General features: G+C 34.7%; 2 protein-coding genes across 3 annotated transcripts; both read right to left on the bottom strand.

The window, feature by feature from the left end:
• Positions 1-640: 640 nt before the first annotated feature.
• LOC139089364 (uncharacterized) lies at positions 641-6,660 on the bottom strand. Of its 2 annotated transcripts, none has more exons than XM_070638890.1 (4): positions 6,402-6,660; positions 4,848-5,101; positions 3,793-4,183; positions 641-3,252 (listed from the first exon to the last, which is right to left on the bottom strand). In XM_070638890.1, the coding sequence occupies exons 1-4, from the start codon at positions 6,472-6,474 to the stop codon at positions 1,898-1,900; spliced, it is 2,073 nt and encodes a 690-aa protein (XP_070494991.1). In that variant the 5' UTR covers positions 6,475-6,660; the 3' UTR covers positions 641-1,897. The 2 variants fall into 2 exon arrangements, with proteins under 2 accessions (XP_070494991.1, XP_070494998.1); XM_070638897.1 differs by lacking the exon at positions 6,402-6,660 and adding an exon at positions 5,763-6,054.
• Positions 6,661-9,622: 2,962 nt separating this feature from the next.
• LOC139090278 (pleckstrin homology domain-containing family G member 4B-like) lies at positions 9,623-17,715 on the bottom strand. Its single transcript, XM_070640040.1, has 6 exons — positions 17,031-17,715; positions 13,031-13,385; positions 12,707-12,943; positions 11,730-12,054; positions 10,552-10,707; positions 9,623-9,762 (listed from the first exon to the last, which is right to left on the bottom strand). Exons 1-6 carry the CDS (start codon positions 17,585-17,587, stop codon positions 9,716-9,718), a joined length of 1,677 nt encoding a protein of 558 aa, XP_070496141.1. The 5' UTR covers positions 17,588-17,715; the 3' UTR covers positions 9,623-9,715.
• Positions 17,716-18,684: the final 969 nt, after the last annotated feature.

Raw genomic sequence — 18,684 nt, 5'->3', positions numbered from 1 at the left:
AGTTTTGTGTATCATTTGCTGCATACAAATGACTTAATAAGCTTTTATAGATTCAGTTTGTAATTAATGGCAAAATAAGGGGCTGTTCATGTGTTTTGTAACACAATAAATTGGATTTTGAAATTCCAGTTTGTAGTTCGACTCCAACAAGGTCTTCAGTGGAATACTTCAATGGAGTCGGACCACCGAATTCCTGCTCAATTCTGACCAAAGCTTGATCAAATTCATATACAACTTTACTCAACTTTAAACAGAGCTCGAAGCCGACTTGGGTTTTGTATGGAGTCAAGTTGACTTGAACCGACTTTTATATGAAGTCAAGTTGACTTGAACCGACTTTTATATAAAGTCAAGTTGACTTGTACCGATTTTTATACGCAGTCAAGTTGACTTAAACCGACTTTTATGAGAAGTCAAGTTGACTTGAATGGATTTTTATATGGAGTCAAGTCGACTTCTAGCTCTAACTTTAACTACTTACAAGCATGTAAGATTGATTTTTCAAACAAATAAATCTGAAAATAAACATAAATCTCACTTGAATATTGAAAATTTTGTATGATAAATTGCCAGATTAGTTTTTAAGCATTAAAAAAATTTTAATAATTTTTAAAAATTGATCAAAAAAAAAGAAGCCTTTATTAAATTCTAGTCATTTCCGCTCGTAAATAAAAATAATTAATTAGTTTATAAATTTTTATTAATTTATATTAACATAATTAACAAAAAAAAATTGAAAATTTAATGTAAAATTTTAGATTATTTCAAAATATTAATTAGATTAATTGTTAAGAATATTTTTTGATGATAAATTTTTTATGTATTAAGTTTTTAGCAAAAAAATGAAGATTTAATAATAATAATAATAAAGAAAAAAAGTTTAATCCTTAGTTTTTGTAAATACCGAAAGAAGAAAAATTATGAATTTTTAATTTGATAATTTTAAGAGTATTTAATTTCAGGAATTTTTAGATTATGTAGGAGATGAAGGTGTGTACTATTAGATAAAGATTGACTTAATGACCCCCTACACCCCCAGCGGAACTAACTTGATTGAATGAGGCTAAGAATTCGCGAAGACGAGACTTTCTGGGGAATCTCGGTTTTTGTCTCGAGAATTTGTCCACATTAAACAGAAATTCACTGGCACTTAACCCGAATTTATCTGCATTCATCCAATTTTACCCACATTTGCCCACATTAACTCGCATTCTTTAACATTCACCCACATTTTCGTGCATTTGCGAACAAGTTGAACTCCCTTTTGTTCTAAATCCACTCGTCTCAAGGCTGAGAAGGAGAGGATTGCATCCCCATGTAAAGGTATGGAAGTTAAATCCGCATTTAAAGATTTGTGGATCTTCTTTCTGCTCACCGTTTCGATGAAAGTATAACAGATTTGGTTCATGATCCATAACTAAACTCAATCTTTTACATACAAATTAATTAAAACTGATGGACACGACTGATCGAGAGGTTCCTGATGCTTGTATCTAGATTGAGACTTCCCGGATAGTCTCGGCCTTGGACTTGACCTCGATCTCAATAATTTGTCAAGAATTCGTTCGAGACTGAGACTTCGAGAAACCTTAGACAAGACAAATTTGTAGCCCAAAACAGAGTTGGATGGACTTGATTTTGTAGTTTGGACTAAACTAGAGTCAGATATTGAAGACAAATTTGAGTCCACTATAGTCTGATTCCCGGATCACTGCCAATTCTAGTCCAAAATAGATAAAACCAGAGCTCGAAGTCGACTCAGAGTGATAAGTCGACTTAAGTTGACTCGAATTCAAGCTTTGGATAATACAGTCAAGAAAAAATTGAGTAATCTCCCCAATGTACCTTAATCTACCCCAATACCCAATAACCCCTCTCAATCCCCCTACCCTAATCCCTAACATCTCTTAATAAACACCATCAATACAATAATAACAGTAGCTACAACTAATGTAAAAAAGAACAATTTCCTTAATTGTCCAATTTTCAACTCCTTCACTTCCATTTCCATTTCAGCTCGATTTTCAATCTCTGGCAGTGCTTCCTTCATTTTTGGAACCACCGTCAGTTCAAAATAGTCAAATAATCTGTTGAAGATCTTCTTCAGCTCATTAAGCCTTTCAGGCTGTTGCTGATAAAATGCATAAAAAAATGGAATTCTGACTGCAAGTTCTGCATGCTGAACATCTTCTGGAAAGAATTCATAGACCTGATCCACAATGTCCTCTTCCTTCCGATTCTCATAACAAATTTTTGAAATTTCCGTAAATTTGTCCCGTCCATCCTGATCATCCTCAAAGTACGGATTTGCGTCATTTTTATAGACCAAATAAATTGCAAAATGACAAAATTCATGTGCAATGGAACCGAGAATTTCACGTTCTGTTGTCGGTTCCAGTAGCTGTTTAGCTGCAATGTAGATCCTGCCTGATATGTAGTAGACACTTTGTGAATATGACTCGACTGTTGGATCTGTGTGGATTAAGGAGCTGTTGTTAAAGTCAAAGATGACTGAGAACTTCTTGGATGCAGCCACGACCATCAGGATGACTCGAATGACTGGATTATCATTAAGTGTCATGTAGGCACGCTTTATAACCTCAAATTTATCACGATCGTCGCTTGTGCTGTAACTTAAGTATGAATTATCCATTAAAACCCCAATGTGCTGTTCAGGCATTGACTTTTTGTGTCGGAACTGAATTTCCCTTAACTGCCGTCGCTCTTCGTGGCTGTATTCTTCATACATGTCATCGCTGGACTCGTGTGGACCAAATGAGATGTTGTTCCTGACTAGGACTTTGTAGATGTCCAATGTTTTATGGTCCAATGCTACTTTTAAGGCTGACTCGTTGGCCAGACTGTAAAAATGTCTCAAATTTGACTTTTGTGATAAAATTTCTTCAACTTTTGTGGCATTCCTGTCCTTAATAGCTTGATGAAGGTTCTCAGTGACTTTATAGAAGTTTTGGATACTTTCCGGGCACTTTTCAAGATGAAATGTTGTTGGATATGCCAAATTATTCTCAAGAAGAACCAAAAGTGTGTCATAATGTCCACCATCGTAGGCTAATGACTGTGCATCTGTGGTTGTTGCATCTGACTTGACATTCAGTTTGAGAAGAATTTTGGTCAGATTTGTGTCTCCTGATTCAGCAGCTAGAAGTAGTAAGCTGTAGCCACGTTGATCAATGAGGTCCTGGATTGTGAACTTGTTTGGTTCGATGACGGAAGAGAAAGTGTTGAGGATGCCTAAAAATTGGAAATTGGAGGTTGATTAGTGATGAGTTTGGATGAAGATTAAGGCTTGAATGGGATAGGTCGGTTAGTTGGTCCAAAATCCGGCACTAGGACAGCGTTAGACTGACTTGGTGTTGGATTTGGATCAAGAAACAGACCTAAAAAGCACTAGTCGATTAATCCATCCAAAATCCGGTACTAGACAAGCATGAAGTCGGATTTGAATCGAATTCGGTAACAGGTCAGAGTCATGTCCAAAATCCGGGATTAAGACGGCATGTCAATGACGTGGTGTCTGATTTGAGCCGAATTTGAATCAGGAAATAGACCCGAATAGCACAAGCTGACTAATAGATCCAAAATCCGGCACTAAACTGACATGACTGTGACATGAAGTCGGATTTGAACCGAATTTAGCATCAAATCAGAAACAAGCCAGTCTGGTACCAATTTGACCCTCATAGGGGCCTTTTAGGGTCCACAACCAACCCCTTAACCTCTCTTCCCCCAAGTAACCCCCCTAAACCCACCACATCCCCCAATAATCCTTACCTAAATGTCCCTTCTTCAGTGACTCCATGAAGAACTCCTCAACAAACTTGATCAGCACCTCACCATCCTCAACTGACAATCCATCACATGACTTCATCGACAAAAAGTGCTGGATATGCTTTGGCTTCCAATAAACATTAAACTTTCCGCTGTCTTTTGAGATGAAGCTGATGATTGTGGACAAAAAGCTGAATTGCTTGCTCATTTGTTGGATTTCACGGATGTTTAAGGTGTCGAAATCTTCTTTGACTTCAAATTTGATGAGGGTAATGTCGTTGAGTCCATCAATTTCTTCTTCGACATTGAATGTTTTGAGGAAATCAAATGCATCGGTGACTTCATCGCAGCTGATTGTCCATTCGTTTTGTTTGAATACTTTTGATGTTAGGGGCTGGATTGAAAGGGAGAAAAATGAGAAGAAATTGTTAGAATGGCTATAGAATTGAGGATCAGGTAGGGTCGTAGTCAGAATTGTGGGGAGAGGATTGACACCCAATCCTGAGTACACCTATGTTCTATACGGATTATATTGCAAATATTGAGTCAAAATTGGCAGGAATTCATAGAATCCAGACCAAAAGACGACTTGAATCAGCTCTGGCTTGCTTAAAAACCTTCAAAATTCAGCATAGAAGTTCAAACCTGGTTTAAGCTTGCCAAATTTAATCAAAATCCCGCTCCCGATATATTTTCGGAATTTTGGGGGAAATCCCGATTCCGATCCCGATATTGAGAAAACATAGTCGGGATTAAGCACTGGTTGGCAGTCTACAAGCCTTAAAATACTCCTAATCTGTCTAGACACCTCTAAATTGAGCCTCATCCAGAGTTATCAGTTCTCCTAAGTAGAATTGACTCTAGTAGAGTCAAAATTCCCAAAAATCCTGTCAAAAATGCTTCCATCAACTCTAATACAGAGTTGATACCTAGAATCTGTCTTTAAAAAGCAAAATCTAGGTGTAGGCAATAAATTAGACTCTAATCTGCCTCAAACTCCCTTACAACTATCTCAAACTCCTCCAATCTCCCCTCAACCTCCCCCATTACCATCTTACCTTATCAACCAAATCCTTATCCAATCCAGAAATCTCAATGACTGTACTCTCACTTTCAGGATTGAACTCTACATTCAAAATTTTATGTTCATAGCTGTCGACTGTGTCAATATTGTTATTATCCATGTTGCTGCTTTTTTCATGCTCAATTGTGATTGTTGGTATAACTTTTAAATCGTCCATTTTGACCACATAGAATGGAGTTGGTTCCTCTGTCTTCCAATTTGTTGTTACTGTTGATTCTTGACGGAGTACTGTGGAATGAAGAAGATATTGAGAATATAAAGGTTTGGAAAATTTGAGAATTAATTGGAGGATTTGATAAATTTTGCTATATTTTGATGTGAAATTGATGCTTAAGTATGTATGTGTGCCCTATGCAGAGGTGTCCTAATTAGGGAGTCGATTCTCTGAATACCACAAGTCGGTTAATTGATCCAAACTTCAACACAAGGTCGATGTAACTCTGACTAAGTCAAATATTCAGTTTAAATCTGTCATAATGTCCCTCAAGAGACCCTCAAGAGCCTCGAGAGACCCTCAAGAGCCTCGAGAGACCCTCAAGAGCCTCGAGAGACCCTCAAGAGCCTCGAGAGACCCTCAAAAGCCTCAAGAGACCCTCAAGAGCCTCAAGAGACCCTCAAGAGCCTCAAGAGACCCTCAAGAGCCTCAAGAGACCCTCAAAAGCCTCATCAAATTCCAGTCCTCAATTCCTAATACCTAAGCCCGGTAAAAACTCATGGAAACATGCCGCAAATATAGATATAGATTTAAATCGAATCCGGCATCAAGTCAGAGTCATGTCGACCTTGAACAAGTTTATTGAACAATTAACCGATTTATGGTATTCAGGCTTGAAATTGACTAGACATTCTTAGAGCCGATCCCTACACAATGACGTAAGTAACACTGAACCTTGCTATTTTATCCCCAAACTTGAATTTCACCATCTAAATTACACCATCCAAAGAAAAATTATAAACAACAATAAATCCACAGCAGCACCAACAACAACTCAACACAGACAAAGTCACACTTGTCAACTAACTTCTTGTATATAAAGCACATATATATATACTAGGTCACATGAACATCTTCATGATTTTGAATGTATTTGCAGATATTCTAATGGTAATTGATTTCATATTCATAAAGCACGTGCTGTCGTTAAATATAAACTGTATTATACTGGTTTTTTGGTATTGAATGGAATTGAATGAAGGCTGAACGTGGAATTTGTTTTGGGGATTTGGATGGGGAATTGGGGGGTTTCGTGGATTTTGAGGGACTTGATGGATTTGGGTTGAAATGAAGGCTAAATGTGAATTTTGTGGATTAAGTTTGGAGGGTTTAGGAGGGAATTGATGAAAATTTTGGGAATTTGAGGGATTTTGAAGGGTTTGAAATTTTGAATTTTTTGAAGGTTTTTTGATGGAAATTCTGGAATATTTTGCAAAAAATAGCACATTTTAGGCAATTTTGCTTGAATTTCTTGACAATTTGACTTGAAATTGTGTATTTGCGTAATATAGTATATAATTTGGCAGTTCTTACATCCGTTAACATCCATTTTAGGCTCATCGTCACTTAAATCCATTGATCCTTGAAATATCTTCTCACTATTCATTGTTTTTTCACAAAATTATTCAAATTTTTACAATTTTTTCAGGTTTTTTCATCAAAATTTAACAAAAAACTGTGAAAATTTCTGATAAAATCACGAATTTTCCTTCAATTTTGTCACTTTATCCTTAAAATTGTCAATTTTTCACTCATAAATTCAAATTTTTTAATAAAATTTTCACAATTTCCAATAAAATCACGAATTTCTCTCAAAGTTTCCACTAAAATCTATCAATTTTTTCACTAAAATTTCAAAATTTTTTCAAAAATCTACAAAATTCCTTTTAAATTTGTCAATTTTTCACTCCAATTCAAATGTTTCCACTAATTTCACAAAATTTCCTTCAAAATCGTCAAATTAACTCAAAAATCGTCAATTTTTTACTCTAAAATTCCAATTTTTAACTAAAATCACCAAAGTTCCACTAAAATCTCAAATTTCTCCCTAAAATTATCAATTTTTCTAATTTTTCTATCCAAAAAAATCACCCAATAATTCCAATTCCAATATTTTGTTCACCGGTCTACACCGAATGGAATGTAAAACGTAATTAGATTCAAATTTTGTGTTTTTTTCGAACAAGAATCGTCACAAATATATAAAAAAATGTTAACAACTAGGCAAACAAGTTTTGATTCTTCTGCAATTTAGATAATGTGGATTTCTTGTGGATTCTTGAGTTTTGCGCAAAATTTTTGTGGCATTTTTTTGAAGTTTATGGAAATTTAATAATTGATAATTGGCAAGCGGTAGCCAGCGATAGAGCCAGCTTCAGGAGACGACTGAGGGAGGTCATGGATCACAATTGATCTGTACGGCAAGCAAAGGAAGTAAAAAATTATGAAAATTCATTGGGAATTTTTGGATTGGAGACAATGTTGGGATGTTGTGGACGGTGTTGATCTGGTTTTAGGTTTAATTCTGATCTACGCTGGTATATGGACACAATTTTTCGACTTTTCATGCATTTTGCTTTTCTGACTGTCTTTTAAAGCTGATGAATGTTAAACATGCTAAACGGCGCCCATAGTTCAATTGTGGACAATCTGTGAGCCGTGGCACACTAGTGTGCAGTCAAATAATTTATTAAAATTCCATGAACCGTATGCCGTGTGAAGTTTTGCTCGAGACTAACTATCAAAGTGTGCCTTAAGTTACCCAATGGCTGCCTACCACTGACCTATCTTAACATTGTCATATGACCCACTAAACCATCTTGTGGATAAGGTCAACAATTCAAATCAAGTCACAGAGTTTGACAGAATCTGGCTAGGCTCTGATTATTGCAGGATATACAAGCAGCACATCCCTAAATTCAATCCTGATCTTGAAGTTGACTTAGATTTTATATTGAAAAGTTGATTCAAGTCGATTCGTTTTGATGTAAAATTCGAGTCAACTTCAAGTTTTGATTCAAGCTAAGTGACCTAAGGGGTGCCTATCTGGGAGGTAGGAGCTACCTTATACAATAAAATAAAGTTAATAGCAATAAAATCAGAAATTCAATATTTTTTTAATTGTTTCATAGAATCATAAAGTTATTAACTACTGTACAGACCATGCATCTACATGCACCAGGCTATGCAGTCTATAAATTACGACGATTTGAAGCCAAAGAATTTCCACACCTTTTTGAATATTAAACTCGTAAAAAACAGCCATAATTCTACATCATATGTCATCATACGTGCAATTAATCATTAATTTATTTCAATTTAATGTGATTTGATTTTATTGGCACTTAAAGTTTAGAGTTGCTGGATATTAAGAGACACCTCTGACTCTGACTTGTGTAAGACACAATCCGACACCTACCTGCTTAGTCAAATCTTCAGGCACAGCCAAATATGATGCAATTATGACCTGAAGACAGTCCTAAAAATCCAGCAATAAAAAACAGTCATTAAAGCCATTGACATTTCATCGATAATTGATTAACACTGATGTCATCTTGATGTTGTCACTTGGTTCATCATGGGCATGCGACATGCTGAATTAATAATGCTATTAAGGTCGTTTTTATGATTTTTTAACATTGATCGTTAAGTAAATTCATGAATGGATATGTAAAACTTTTTTTAATATTTATTGCATCAACTTTGAGAAGTTAATGTTAAATCCAATAAAGTAAGCAGTTGTCATGTACATACATAGCCCTTGTGGTGAATTTGGTGGATTTAATGACTAATTAATTTTTAAAAAATTTAAAAAATTCTGAAAAAAAATTGAAAAAATTGAAAAAATTGAAAAAATTGAAAAAATTGAAAAAATTGAAAAAATTGAAAAATTGAAAAAATTGAAAAAATCTGAAGAAATTGAAAAAATTGAAAAAATTGAAAAAATTGAAAAAATTGAAAAAATTGAAAAAATTGAAAAAATTGAAAAAATTGAAAAAATTGAAAAAATTGAAAAAATTGAAAAAATTGAAAAAATTGAAAAAATTGAAAAAATTGAAAAAATTGAAAAAATTGAAAAAATTGAAAAAATTGAAAAAATTGAAAAAATTGAAAAAATTGAAAAAATTGAAAAAATTGAAAAAATTGAAAAAATTGAAAAAATTGAAAAAATTGAAAAAATTGAAAAAATTGAAAAAATTGAAAAAATTGAAAAAATTGAAAAAATTGAAAAAATTAAAAAAATTGAAAAAATTGAAAAAATTGAAAAAATTGAAAAAATTGAAAAAATTGAAAAAATTGAAAAAATTGAAAAAATTGAAAAATTTGAAAAAATCTGAAATAAATTGAAAAAAATCTGAAAATTAAATTAAAAAATATTTAAATAATTTTTTTTATTTTTTTCAACAATTTTAAATTTTTAACAATATTTTGTTTTTTAAGTTTTTTTTAAATTATTAAAATTCAAGATTTTAATTATTTTTATTAAAAATTTGATTTTTTTTAATTAAAATTTGAATTTTTTAAATTAAAATTCAAAATTTGGATTTTTTTTTATTTTTTAAAAATTCAAAATCTATTTTTTTTAAGTTTTTTATATTCAAAAATTTTAAATTTTGAAAATTTTGAAAATTTTGAAAATTTCAAAAATTTTAAAATTTTCAAAAATTTCAAAAATTTTAAAAATTTTAAAGATTATAAAAATTTAAAAATTTTGAAAAAATTTTAAAAATTCAAAAATTTCAAAAATTTAAAAAATCCTCACAAAATCATCTTAAAATCTCGTAGGCTTCTCACTCATATTTATATTAATAAATAATGACAATAGTTATGAGTCTCAATACACAACTTTAGATATACCAATGCGATTGTCGTGGCTGCTCATTTGTGCTGCTCCCTACAAAAAAAGAAGAAGAAAATAAAGAAATAAAGGAATTAAAAATCATTGAATTGATTTCGTGATTGCATCATGCAGTTAGAATTAGAATGGAATTACATGGGACATGATGTGTGCTTAGCTTACTTAATATGCAAGAAGTAAGGTCAAGTTTAACCTTATTTTGTGGAATTTTAAGGGCATGAAAAGGTATAGAATAGAAATTAAAAGCTGTTAGGTTCTATTGCATAAAATCAAGCATGTTTATTGATATTTTGACATTTTTCAACAATTGTAAAGCATAAATCTTAGTTTGTTCTAGATTGGGGACCTTTCAGATATGACGTAACGTAAGGAATTGAATATTTGACCCCTAACCCCTCCTATCCCTCTCTTAGAGCGTTACATAATAACTGAACGGTCGTTGAAAATGCAAAAAAGCTAAAAAATTCTAATTAAAGCTGCAAAATTGAAGCACAGACCAAAATGTCCAATTTTCCCACCTAATTCCTAGTCTAGCAAGCTTAATACAACTTAAAATCTACTGACATTGACTCATTATCCTATAATTTATTATAAAATAATTAATTTGACTAGTTCTAAGGACAATTGATGCAGTCATACTGAGTTAACAGGACTTTAGGCCCTGCCACCTCTGTGCCCATCATTTGTCATCCCTAGAACCAGACAAACACCCAAAACCCTTTTCATTCATCAATTTCCAGCCCCAAAACTCAACATTTATAAATTACCGACAATTCTAACTCTAAAGCTTGTCTAAATCCACTCAAAGCTTGACCATATACTTACTTGCGCTACTTGTGCTGCTCCTGTAACTGCTACCGACACTAAAATTACTTTGATTACTTGTGTTACTTAAAATACTGCTTCGTAAACTGTCTGGTATTGATCGATATTTGGTAGATGAACTCCTCCTTATTGTGTTCATTATGTTGCGCTTTTTTTCTGTTTTTGGGATATAAATACGGAATTAAGTTTGGTAATTAAAAATTTTGTTAAGTATTTGGCTGTTTTTTGCTTTATTTTCAACTCTGCACAGTTGCATGACACAATTTGTGTGCCGCAAATCACACAAAATTGAGTTGATGTGACTAGAAACAGCTAAAAAGCCCCCGAATCCGACTAGACTTTCCCTGGGATTGAACCTGGATCGTTAGAACGGTAGTCTGGTGCTCTAAGCTACTTGATCATTGTGGTGTTAAGTATTTGGGATTTAGGGTGAATTTCCTGAGTGATTGAGGTAGTAAGCTACAGTTACAGGCAAGCTACAGTTACAGATAAAACAAGCGGCTTCCATTTAGTGTTAATTAAGGAGGTTTATTAGAGCTTTAAGAGCTCGATTGCGGAGTCTTCTTCATTTATATAGCTCGGAGTACGATTTTGCAGATTTCACGACTTTGAATGGTAGAAAATTCGGAATCTGAATGACATGATCCTGTCCTAAGACTGGATTAAATGAAGTCAGCCTCCAAGTCAGAGTTAAGGTAGCCAGAGTTCAAGTTTTTGGTCTTTTTCAAGGTCGTGTGCCTTCCAAAACTGCAGCAAACCATAAATTTTCCCATTTAAAACCCATAATCCTGATAATCCGCTCAAAAAACCAGCAACTCATGCTCAAAAGATCACTAAATTCTCAGAATATTATCAGCATAATTCATAGCTATAATCCACACAATACCCTGAATATTTCAAATTAATTCCAGCTCTACAAAACCTCAATTTATACCATAAACTTGCTATATTCATTAAACTCAATCCACATGTAATTTACATCCAAAAGAAAGCCTTTCACATCGTCTATCAGTAACACAAAGCACGTCTTTACATGCTTTATATTCAATCAATGCCTGATTATCAGCCATACCCATCAAAAATGGGAATTTTTTGCATTAATTTAATTAAACTCAATTTTTTCAGGAAATTCAATAAGCACTGCTGTACGTCCACAAATTAACATAAATCATACTCACCAGCTGCTACAAAGTCCATTAACATTCCAGTTATTGCTGACTTCCATTCAACGACTGTATTTAAATCAGCATAAAATTCAACCTCTTTACAGCCACGCTTTTTGGCAAATAATTTAAATTTTGACTTTCCTTCTTTGTAGATTATTCCTAGTTTGTCACTTTCGTAGTGTCCACGATACTCTAAGTGCTCACGGTCTAGTGCTTCTGTGTAGACAACGCATCGCTCGAATAGGAAGACTTTGCCGCGGTATTTACGACGCAATTCCCAGTCGTACATCTCAAATTCATTCATTTTTTTGAATTTACCTTGGGAGAGGATGTCCATCTGGAAGGTGGGATTAGATATTGATGAATAATGAGCCGAATTCTGATTAAAAATTAACTAAATTTGAAATTTGCCCGAAAATCGAACAAAATTTTTCAAAAATTTGTCCGAATTCCGGTGAAAAACTGACCAAAATTTGAAAATTGTCCGAATTCTGTTTAAAAATTGACAAAATTTGAAATTTGACCGAAATTCGGACAAAATTCTTCAAAAATTCATCCGAATTCGGGTGAAAAACTGACAAAATTTGAAATTTGTCCGAAAATCGAACAAAATTCTTCAAAAATTCATCCGAATTCTGATTAAAAATTGACAAAATTTGAAATTTGTCCGAAAATCGGACAAAACTCTTCAAAAATTTATCCGAATTCTGAATAAAAATTGACAAAATTTGAAATTTGTTCAAAAATCGAACAAAATTCTTCAAAAATTTATCCGAATTCTGATTAAAAATTAACAAAAGTTGAAATTTGACCAAAAATTGGAAAAAATCTTTCAAAAATTTATCCGAATTCTGATCAAAAATTGACAAAATTTGAAATTTGTCCGAAAATCGAACAAAATTCTTCAAAAATTTATCCAAATTCTGATTAAAAACTGACAAAATTTGAAATTTGTCCGAAAATTCCCCCCAACATTTATGTCTACTCACATCATAACAATTCCTAACATCATTAATACTCATTGACTCATTAACCGTATCAAGTAATCTTTGGATATTTTTTTCAGCCACACAGCATGCCGCAATTGACTGTTTTGTATTTTCAATGTCTTTAGAGAGTTCTTTGATGATTTCATTGAGTAAAAGCTGATAGCGAGGAAGTCTTTGGATTGGCTGCAGGAGGAAGCTGTTGATGCCAAGTCGGTCGCCGCATTGATTTTGAATTTGCTGCAAAGTTAAAATTAACGGAAATAAAAAATTTAAAAATTTGAATCGGTTGAAAAAAAATTTAAATTTTAAAAGTCCGTTACTCACTTTCCAGTAATGCACATGATAATTACACAGCAGTTCTGATCGTTTTCTATTAATTGCATAAATTATGTAGCCATAAAAGTAGTCACGCGTCACATAACTTGTGAACAGTTCCGCAATCAGCTCAACATCCTCACCGCACTCGACCAATTTCGGATAGAACTCATTACAATGGAACTTATAAATTGACTCAATATTCCCAAAAACTCGGTGCTTCTGTCCACGCAATGTTTTTGGCAGTTCCCTCCGGTTCATCACTGTCATGTAATTCACGATTCCATTTTTTAATGATCGAACGTAATTTTCCTCATTTTCTTGAAGTTCACGAATTATGTTGAATAGCTTTGATGTGGATAGACTAAAATAGAGAGATTGTAGATCATTAGTTGGATATGAATAAATTTACATTAATTTAATGCGGATATTGAACGAGATATGAAAGTGAAATTTGCAGGTGGGGAAGGTCAGGAAGATCAGATCGAATCTCACAATTTTCTAGAATTAATTTCGGAATTTCTAAACAGGCACCCGACCTAGAATAGCACAAAGTAGATTAATTAATCCAAAATTCTACAAAATTCAACACTACGTCAGTATGACTCTGACATGGGGCACTAGGCCGACATGACTCTAGCATGTGGTCATTAATCTAAGCCACTTAGTGGGGCGGAGACGCCTTGGTCGTCATTGATAGTTCCAGTCTTGTATATCTTCCTTTCGGTTTCGTTGCTTTGATTTAAGGATGGCGGCTTGCTAGACCAACGCACCCTGGGGCTCTGGTTAATCAGGGTGCGTTGGTCTAGTAAGCCGGCATCCTTAAATCAAAGCTACGAAACCTAAAGGAACGAATACCGGACTGGATCTATCAATGACGACTAAGGCTAAACGAAATAGGATTGGTAATTGGCAAGCTGTAGCCAGCGATAGAGCCAGCTACAGAAGCCGACTGAGGGAGGCCATGGATCACACTTGATCTGTACAGTCAGTAAAGTAAGTAAGTAGTATGGCACCAGGTTCATACAAAATCCAGAACCAGTTCAGAACCACACCAGCCCTGAGACCAGAATTTCGGATCATCTAACCAATTTGTGCTATTCAAGACATTGCATAATAGCTGAAAAATACTTTTACTTTTTTTATTATTATTTTTTTATGGATCGAATCTTATCAGACACAAGTGCATGTGATTGTTTGTTTTAAAGTGTATGATTTGTGACTCAATAATTGCAAGTTGTACACATGATTATGAGCCAGTTACTCATAATCTTGTCCCGGAAAGCACATGAAGTAGAAATGGTTGAAAATTCAGTCTCAGGTCGACTTGAGTCTGGTCTGAAGCTGGATTTCATTGAATCTGAGCTGGAACTAAAATTAAGCTGAACTGGGGTTGGATTATTGGTCATTTCTTTGCCGTGTACTTTCCTAGTGTATACTTGAATATGATGTTATCTACCAGACAAAGCTGTTTGGGCTTCATTGGTTCTTTTACGGAGATTGACATTTTATTTTAGAGTTCCAATTTCACTCTTGGACAGCCTTACATAATATTCTTTTCTACATTGTAAGTCAAGCGTAAATTTCTAATTCTAGCTAAATTGACTCCTGAATTATCTAATAAATCATAATTGAACTAAAACATAAAGATGAAGATCAAGCTATAAACTATGTGTTTTCCATACAGCCAATAACTTGTCTACACGCTTAAAATGAAATCTGTCTAATTAGTTATCTAATTTATATGCCGGAGTTAATGCTTGGATGAATTTTAGCACATTTTATAAATGCTTAAAATGAGAACAATTGTGGAATTTTTACAAATTTATACGTTTTTATGAAGTCTCAAATATTTTGTGTTTAGTGGGTTTTTTGAAGAATTATTTTATTAGTGACGATCAAGGAATGGCCAAACAGTCTAGAACGTTTTTAAGGGGGGAATTTTAATATTTTTGGATGGAACGTAAAATTTTTGGAATGTTTCAGATTTTTTATCTTGAAAAATAAAGAAAATTGAATAAAATTGTCTTAAGAGGCCCAAAAAATCCCATCCGACCACTTCTGGCCTAAATGCTTCAAATTTTTGCGAATTCTTGAGATCAGGATGTGCACCAATATCGAGATATAGCCGACGAATTCTCATTCAGTAAGGGGTGAATTCAGGATAACAGGGACGGCTCGATTGGAGTGGTTTAGAAGCAAGATTTGCCGTATCAAGCATAACAAGTGGTTCAAGGGTCATTTTAGCTCTAATTTATCTCCAAAAAATCGAATTTTGGGCAATGTGTTGGTACAAATTGAACTTAACAGACATAAATCTTGTTAAATCTGATTTATCCTCAATTTTTCCTGCACAAAAACTCATCAAAATCAATCTTAAATTGACAAAAGTACTACAAACAGCACTTTAAACATATTACCGAACAATAAACCCCAAAAGATAATTAAAAATAATTAAAAACTTTTTAACACTTTAATTTTAGGTCACTTTAAAGCAACATCCAAGCCCAAATCCAATTTCGCCATTGTTTTATGATTCACTTACAAAATAATATAATTTTTTTTAAAACAAATAATCACACTGATAAGATTGCTTCGAGTTTGAATTGAAAATTATTGGAACAAAAAATATAACATTGATTATTGGTTAAAATACATTTGAAATTTTTTTTGTTATTTTTTATCAAAAACTCGGTGGAATTAAACAATTTTTTTGTTATTTTGTGTGTTTAAAAGTCATTTGATTTTTCATGAAGTGAAGGGATCCATGATTGATTCATTTATGGGTGGAATGGAATGGTATGACGTCAAAGAGTAGGAACAGAAATTTATGATTGGGGTTTTGTCATTTTTAAAGGAGGAATTTGGAATTTTTGATGAATAATTCAAAAGAATTGTTTAATTATTACGTAATTTTGGGAATGGGTTCATGGATTCATGGAAGGAATCCGTTAACAGAGACAGTGTTGCATTTGGTATTGGAAATTGGCAAGTGAAAGCCAGCGATAGAACCAGATTCAAGCGACTCCTATGGGAGGTCATGGATCACAACATGATCTGTACGGTGAGCCGCCGTACAGTAGTACTTAGCGAAGTAAGGAAGTCAGAAGAGGTTTCGGTTTTCAAAAGGTGGAAGGAAGGGGTAATTAACTCCTAAATCGCTTTTCCCAGAATATGCCTCAAGCTAGAAGCTAAAGAACTGAATCTACAAGATCTAACACTGCCACTTGCTCCCAACATTTTCCCTTTCATAAACTCATCAAAATCTCGGAAATCGGGGTGCAGTTAGAAGAACGAAAAGGCAGGAGAGAGAGAGGAACAGAAGAGATGGGTAAGAAGAGGGTCGATACCCAAACCTCCTACAGCATCTTCCCTGAATACACCTCTTAATAAGTGGTAAAAATACAAAACCAAGCACTACAACTTAATTCCAACTTTTTTTCTCTGTCCCAATGCCATTCAAATCCAAAATCCAGGGGGATCGAGTACAATTGAAGGAACCCAAGATGGTAGGGTAGATAGGGGAGAAGAGTGGCTAAAGGAAGGAAAAGGTGGTAGGAGAAAGGATGCGGTTTGAGGAACGAATATGATGGATTGATGATAAGAGTGATTGACAAAAGGAAGAGATGGATATGGGAAGAGGTACAGTTGAAGATACGAAGTGATGGATCGGAGAGGGAAGTGGTTAAAGGGAGAGATGGCTGCAAAAGGGTTGGCAGTTGAAGGAAGGAAACAGGAGGTAGAAGAATAAATGGTTGTAGAGAGAATATGGTTGGTGGGGAAGAGTTGCTGTTGAAGAGTAGAGAAATGAGGAGAGATTAAAGGGAGAACAGGGGTTTAGATTCAGTCCCCATCCACCCCCCTTTTGGATTTTCACTCTCTCAATATCCAACCCATCATCATTCTCACCAAAATTCTGACCTCTGCCCACTCAACCATATTCAATTCCACAAAATTTTATCTAATCACCAAAAAAAAAATTATTATTTCTCAATTTCACTTTACTCACTTTGACAATTGTGACGTAATTGATGTTGGCCTTGATATTGTTATTTTCATTTCGGATTTTCTCACAAACTGTGGCTCAATTTCCTCATCAAGATCATCAGCTGACTCAAAACTGTCCTCATCATCAGCCTGCTGATCCGTATACTTTGTAAATGTGATTAATGGCAAGTGTATAGGCGTGACGTCATTGACCTCTGAGTGTTGACTTTTGAGTGATTGGTGGGATTTTTGGGATTTTAAGGAACGCTCACTAATGACGGACATTTGTTGTTGTAATTTTGACTCATTATCGTCTATAATTTGTGTATCTTGAATACTGTCGGCTGGTTCCTCTGAATTCTCGTCATTTCCTTCATCGACTTCATGCTCCTCATCATCCAGCCACCAATTACAACTTGAATGATATCCACTCTCCTTACCGGCCGATAATATTTCAAATCTTTTTCTTAATTTTTGTACATAAGACATTTTACTACAATCATCACAGGCACGCATTGATGACGTCTCGGATGACTCATCATCAGCTATAATACCACTATCACGTCCTATGTCTGACATCACATGTGAATGTCATAAAATAATTTTTCTCAATTTTTTGTCCTACGCGCGACTTTCCACAATTTTACACCTTACTAAAATGATATATTGGAACCGAGACACAAAAAAATTTTTGACTTTTCGCTCCAACAAAGTGATAATGAGAACTGAAATAAATTCTCTCGTATAGACCGCAAAATATAATATTGTTGCACGAATGTGTGAATGTGAGGAACCTTGTGCAAGTTTTTCTTATAATTATCAGCTGCTTCTGCCGTATTTTTGTTGTTGTTGTTGTTGTTGGTGCTGATGTAGGCTGTAAAGTGAATGAAAATTTAACACATAGAAATTGTAGGCAGTGAAATTGTGTGGAGAGAAATTTTGTAATTCCTTGGGGTGACTAGGTGGGAGTAGGTGAGAGTGGGTGGTCACTTAAGAGAGGAATTGCTGAAAGAGGAACTGCTGAGAGAGGAACTGCTGAGAGAGGAACTACTGAGAGAGGAACTGCTGAGAGAGGAACTGGTGAGAGAGGAACTGCTGAGAGAGGAACTGCTGAGAGAGGAACTACTGAGAGAGGAACTGCTGAGAGAGGAACTGCTGAGAGAGGAACTACTGAGAGAGGAGCTGCTGAGAGAGGAACTGCTGAAAGAGGAACTGCTGAGAGAGTGAACTGCTGAGAGAGGAGCTGAAAGAGAAGCTGAGAGAGGAATTGCTGAAAGAGGAACTGCTGAGAGAGGAACTGCTGAGAGAGGAACTACTGAGAGAGGAACTGCTGAGAGAGGAACTGCTGAGAGAGGAACTGCTGAGAGAGGAACTGCTGAGAGAGGAACTGCTGAGAGAGGAACTGCTGAGAGAGGAACTGCTGAGAGAGGAACTGCTGAGAGAGGAACTACTGAGAGAGGAACTACTGAGAGAGGAGCTGCTGAGAGAGGAACTGCTGAGAGAGGAACTACTGAGAGAGGAACTGCTGAGAGAGAAACTGGTGAGAGAGGAACTGCTGAAAGAGGAATTGCTGAGAGAGGAACTGCTGAGAGAGGAACTGCTGAGAGAGGAACTACTGAGAGAGGAACTGCTGAGAGAGGAACTGCTGAGAGAGAAACTTCTGAGAGAGGAACTGC

This window comes from Chironomus tepperi, unplaced genomic scaffold (genome assembly GCF_022539635.2).
Source record: "Chironomus tepperi strain 1889 unplaced genomic scaffold, CSIRO-AGI_Ctep_v1 contig_13, whole genome shotgun sequence".
Classification (NCBI taxonomy): Eukaryota; Metazoa; Arthropoda; class Insecta; order Diptera; family Chironomidae; genus Chironomus; species Chironomus tepperi.
Note: the sequence above shows the minus strand (reverse complement) of the source record. Positions and strands in the feature narration are given on the sequence as shown.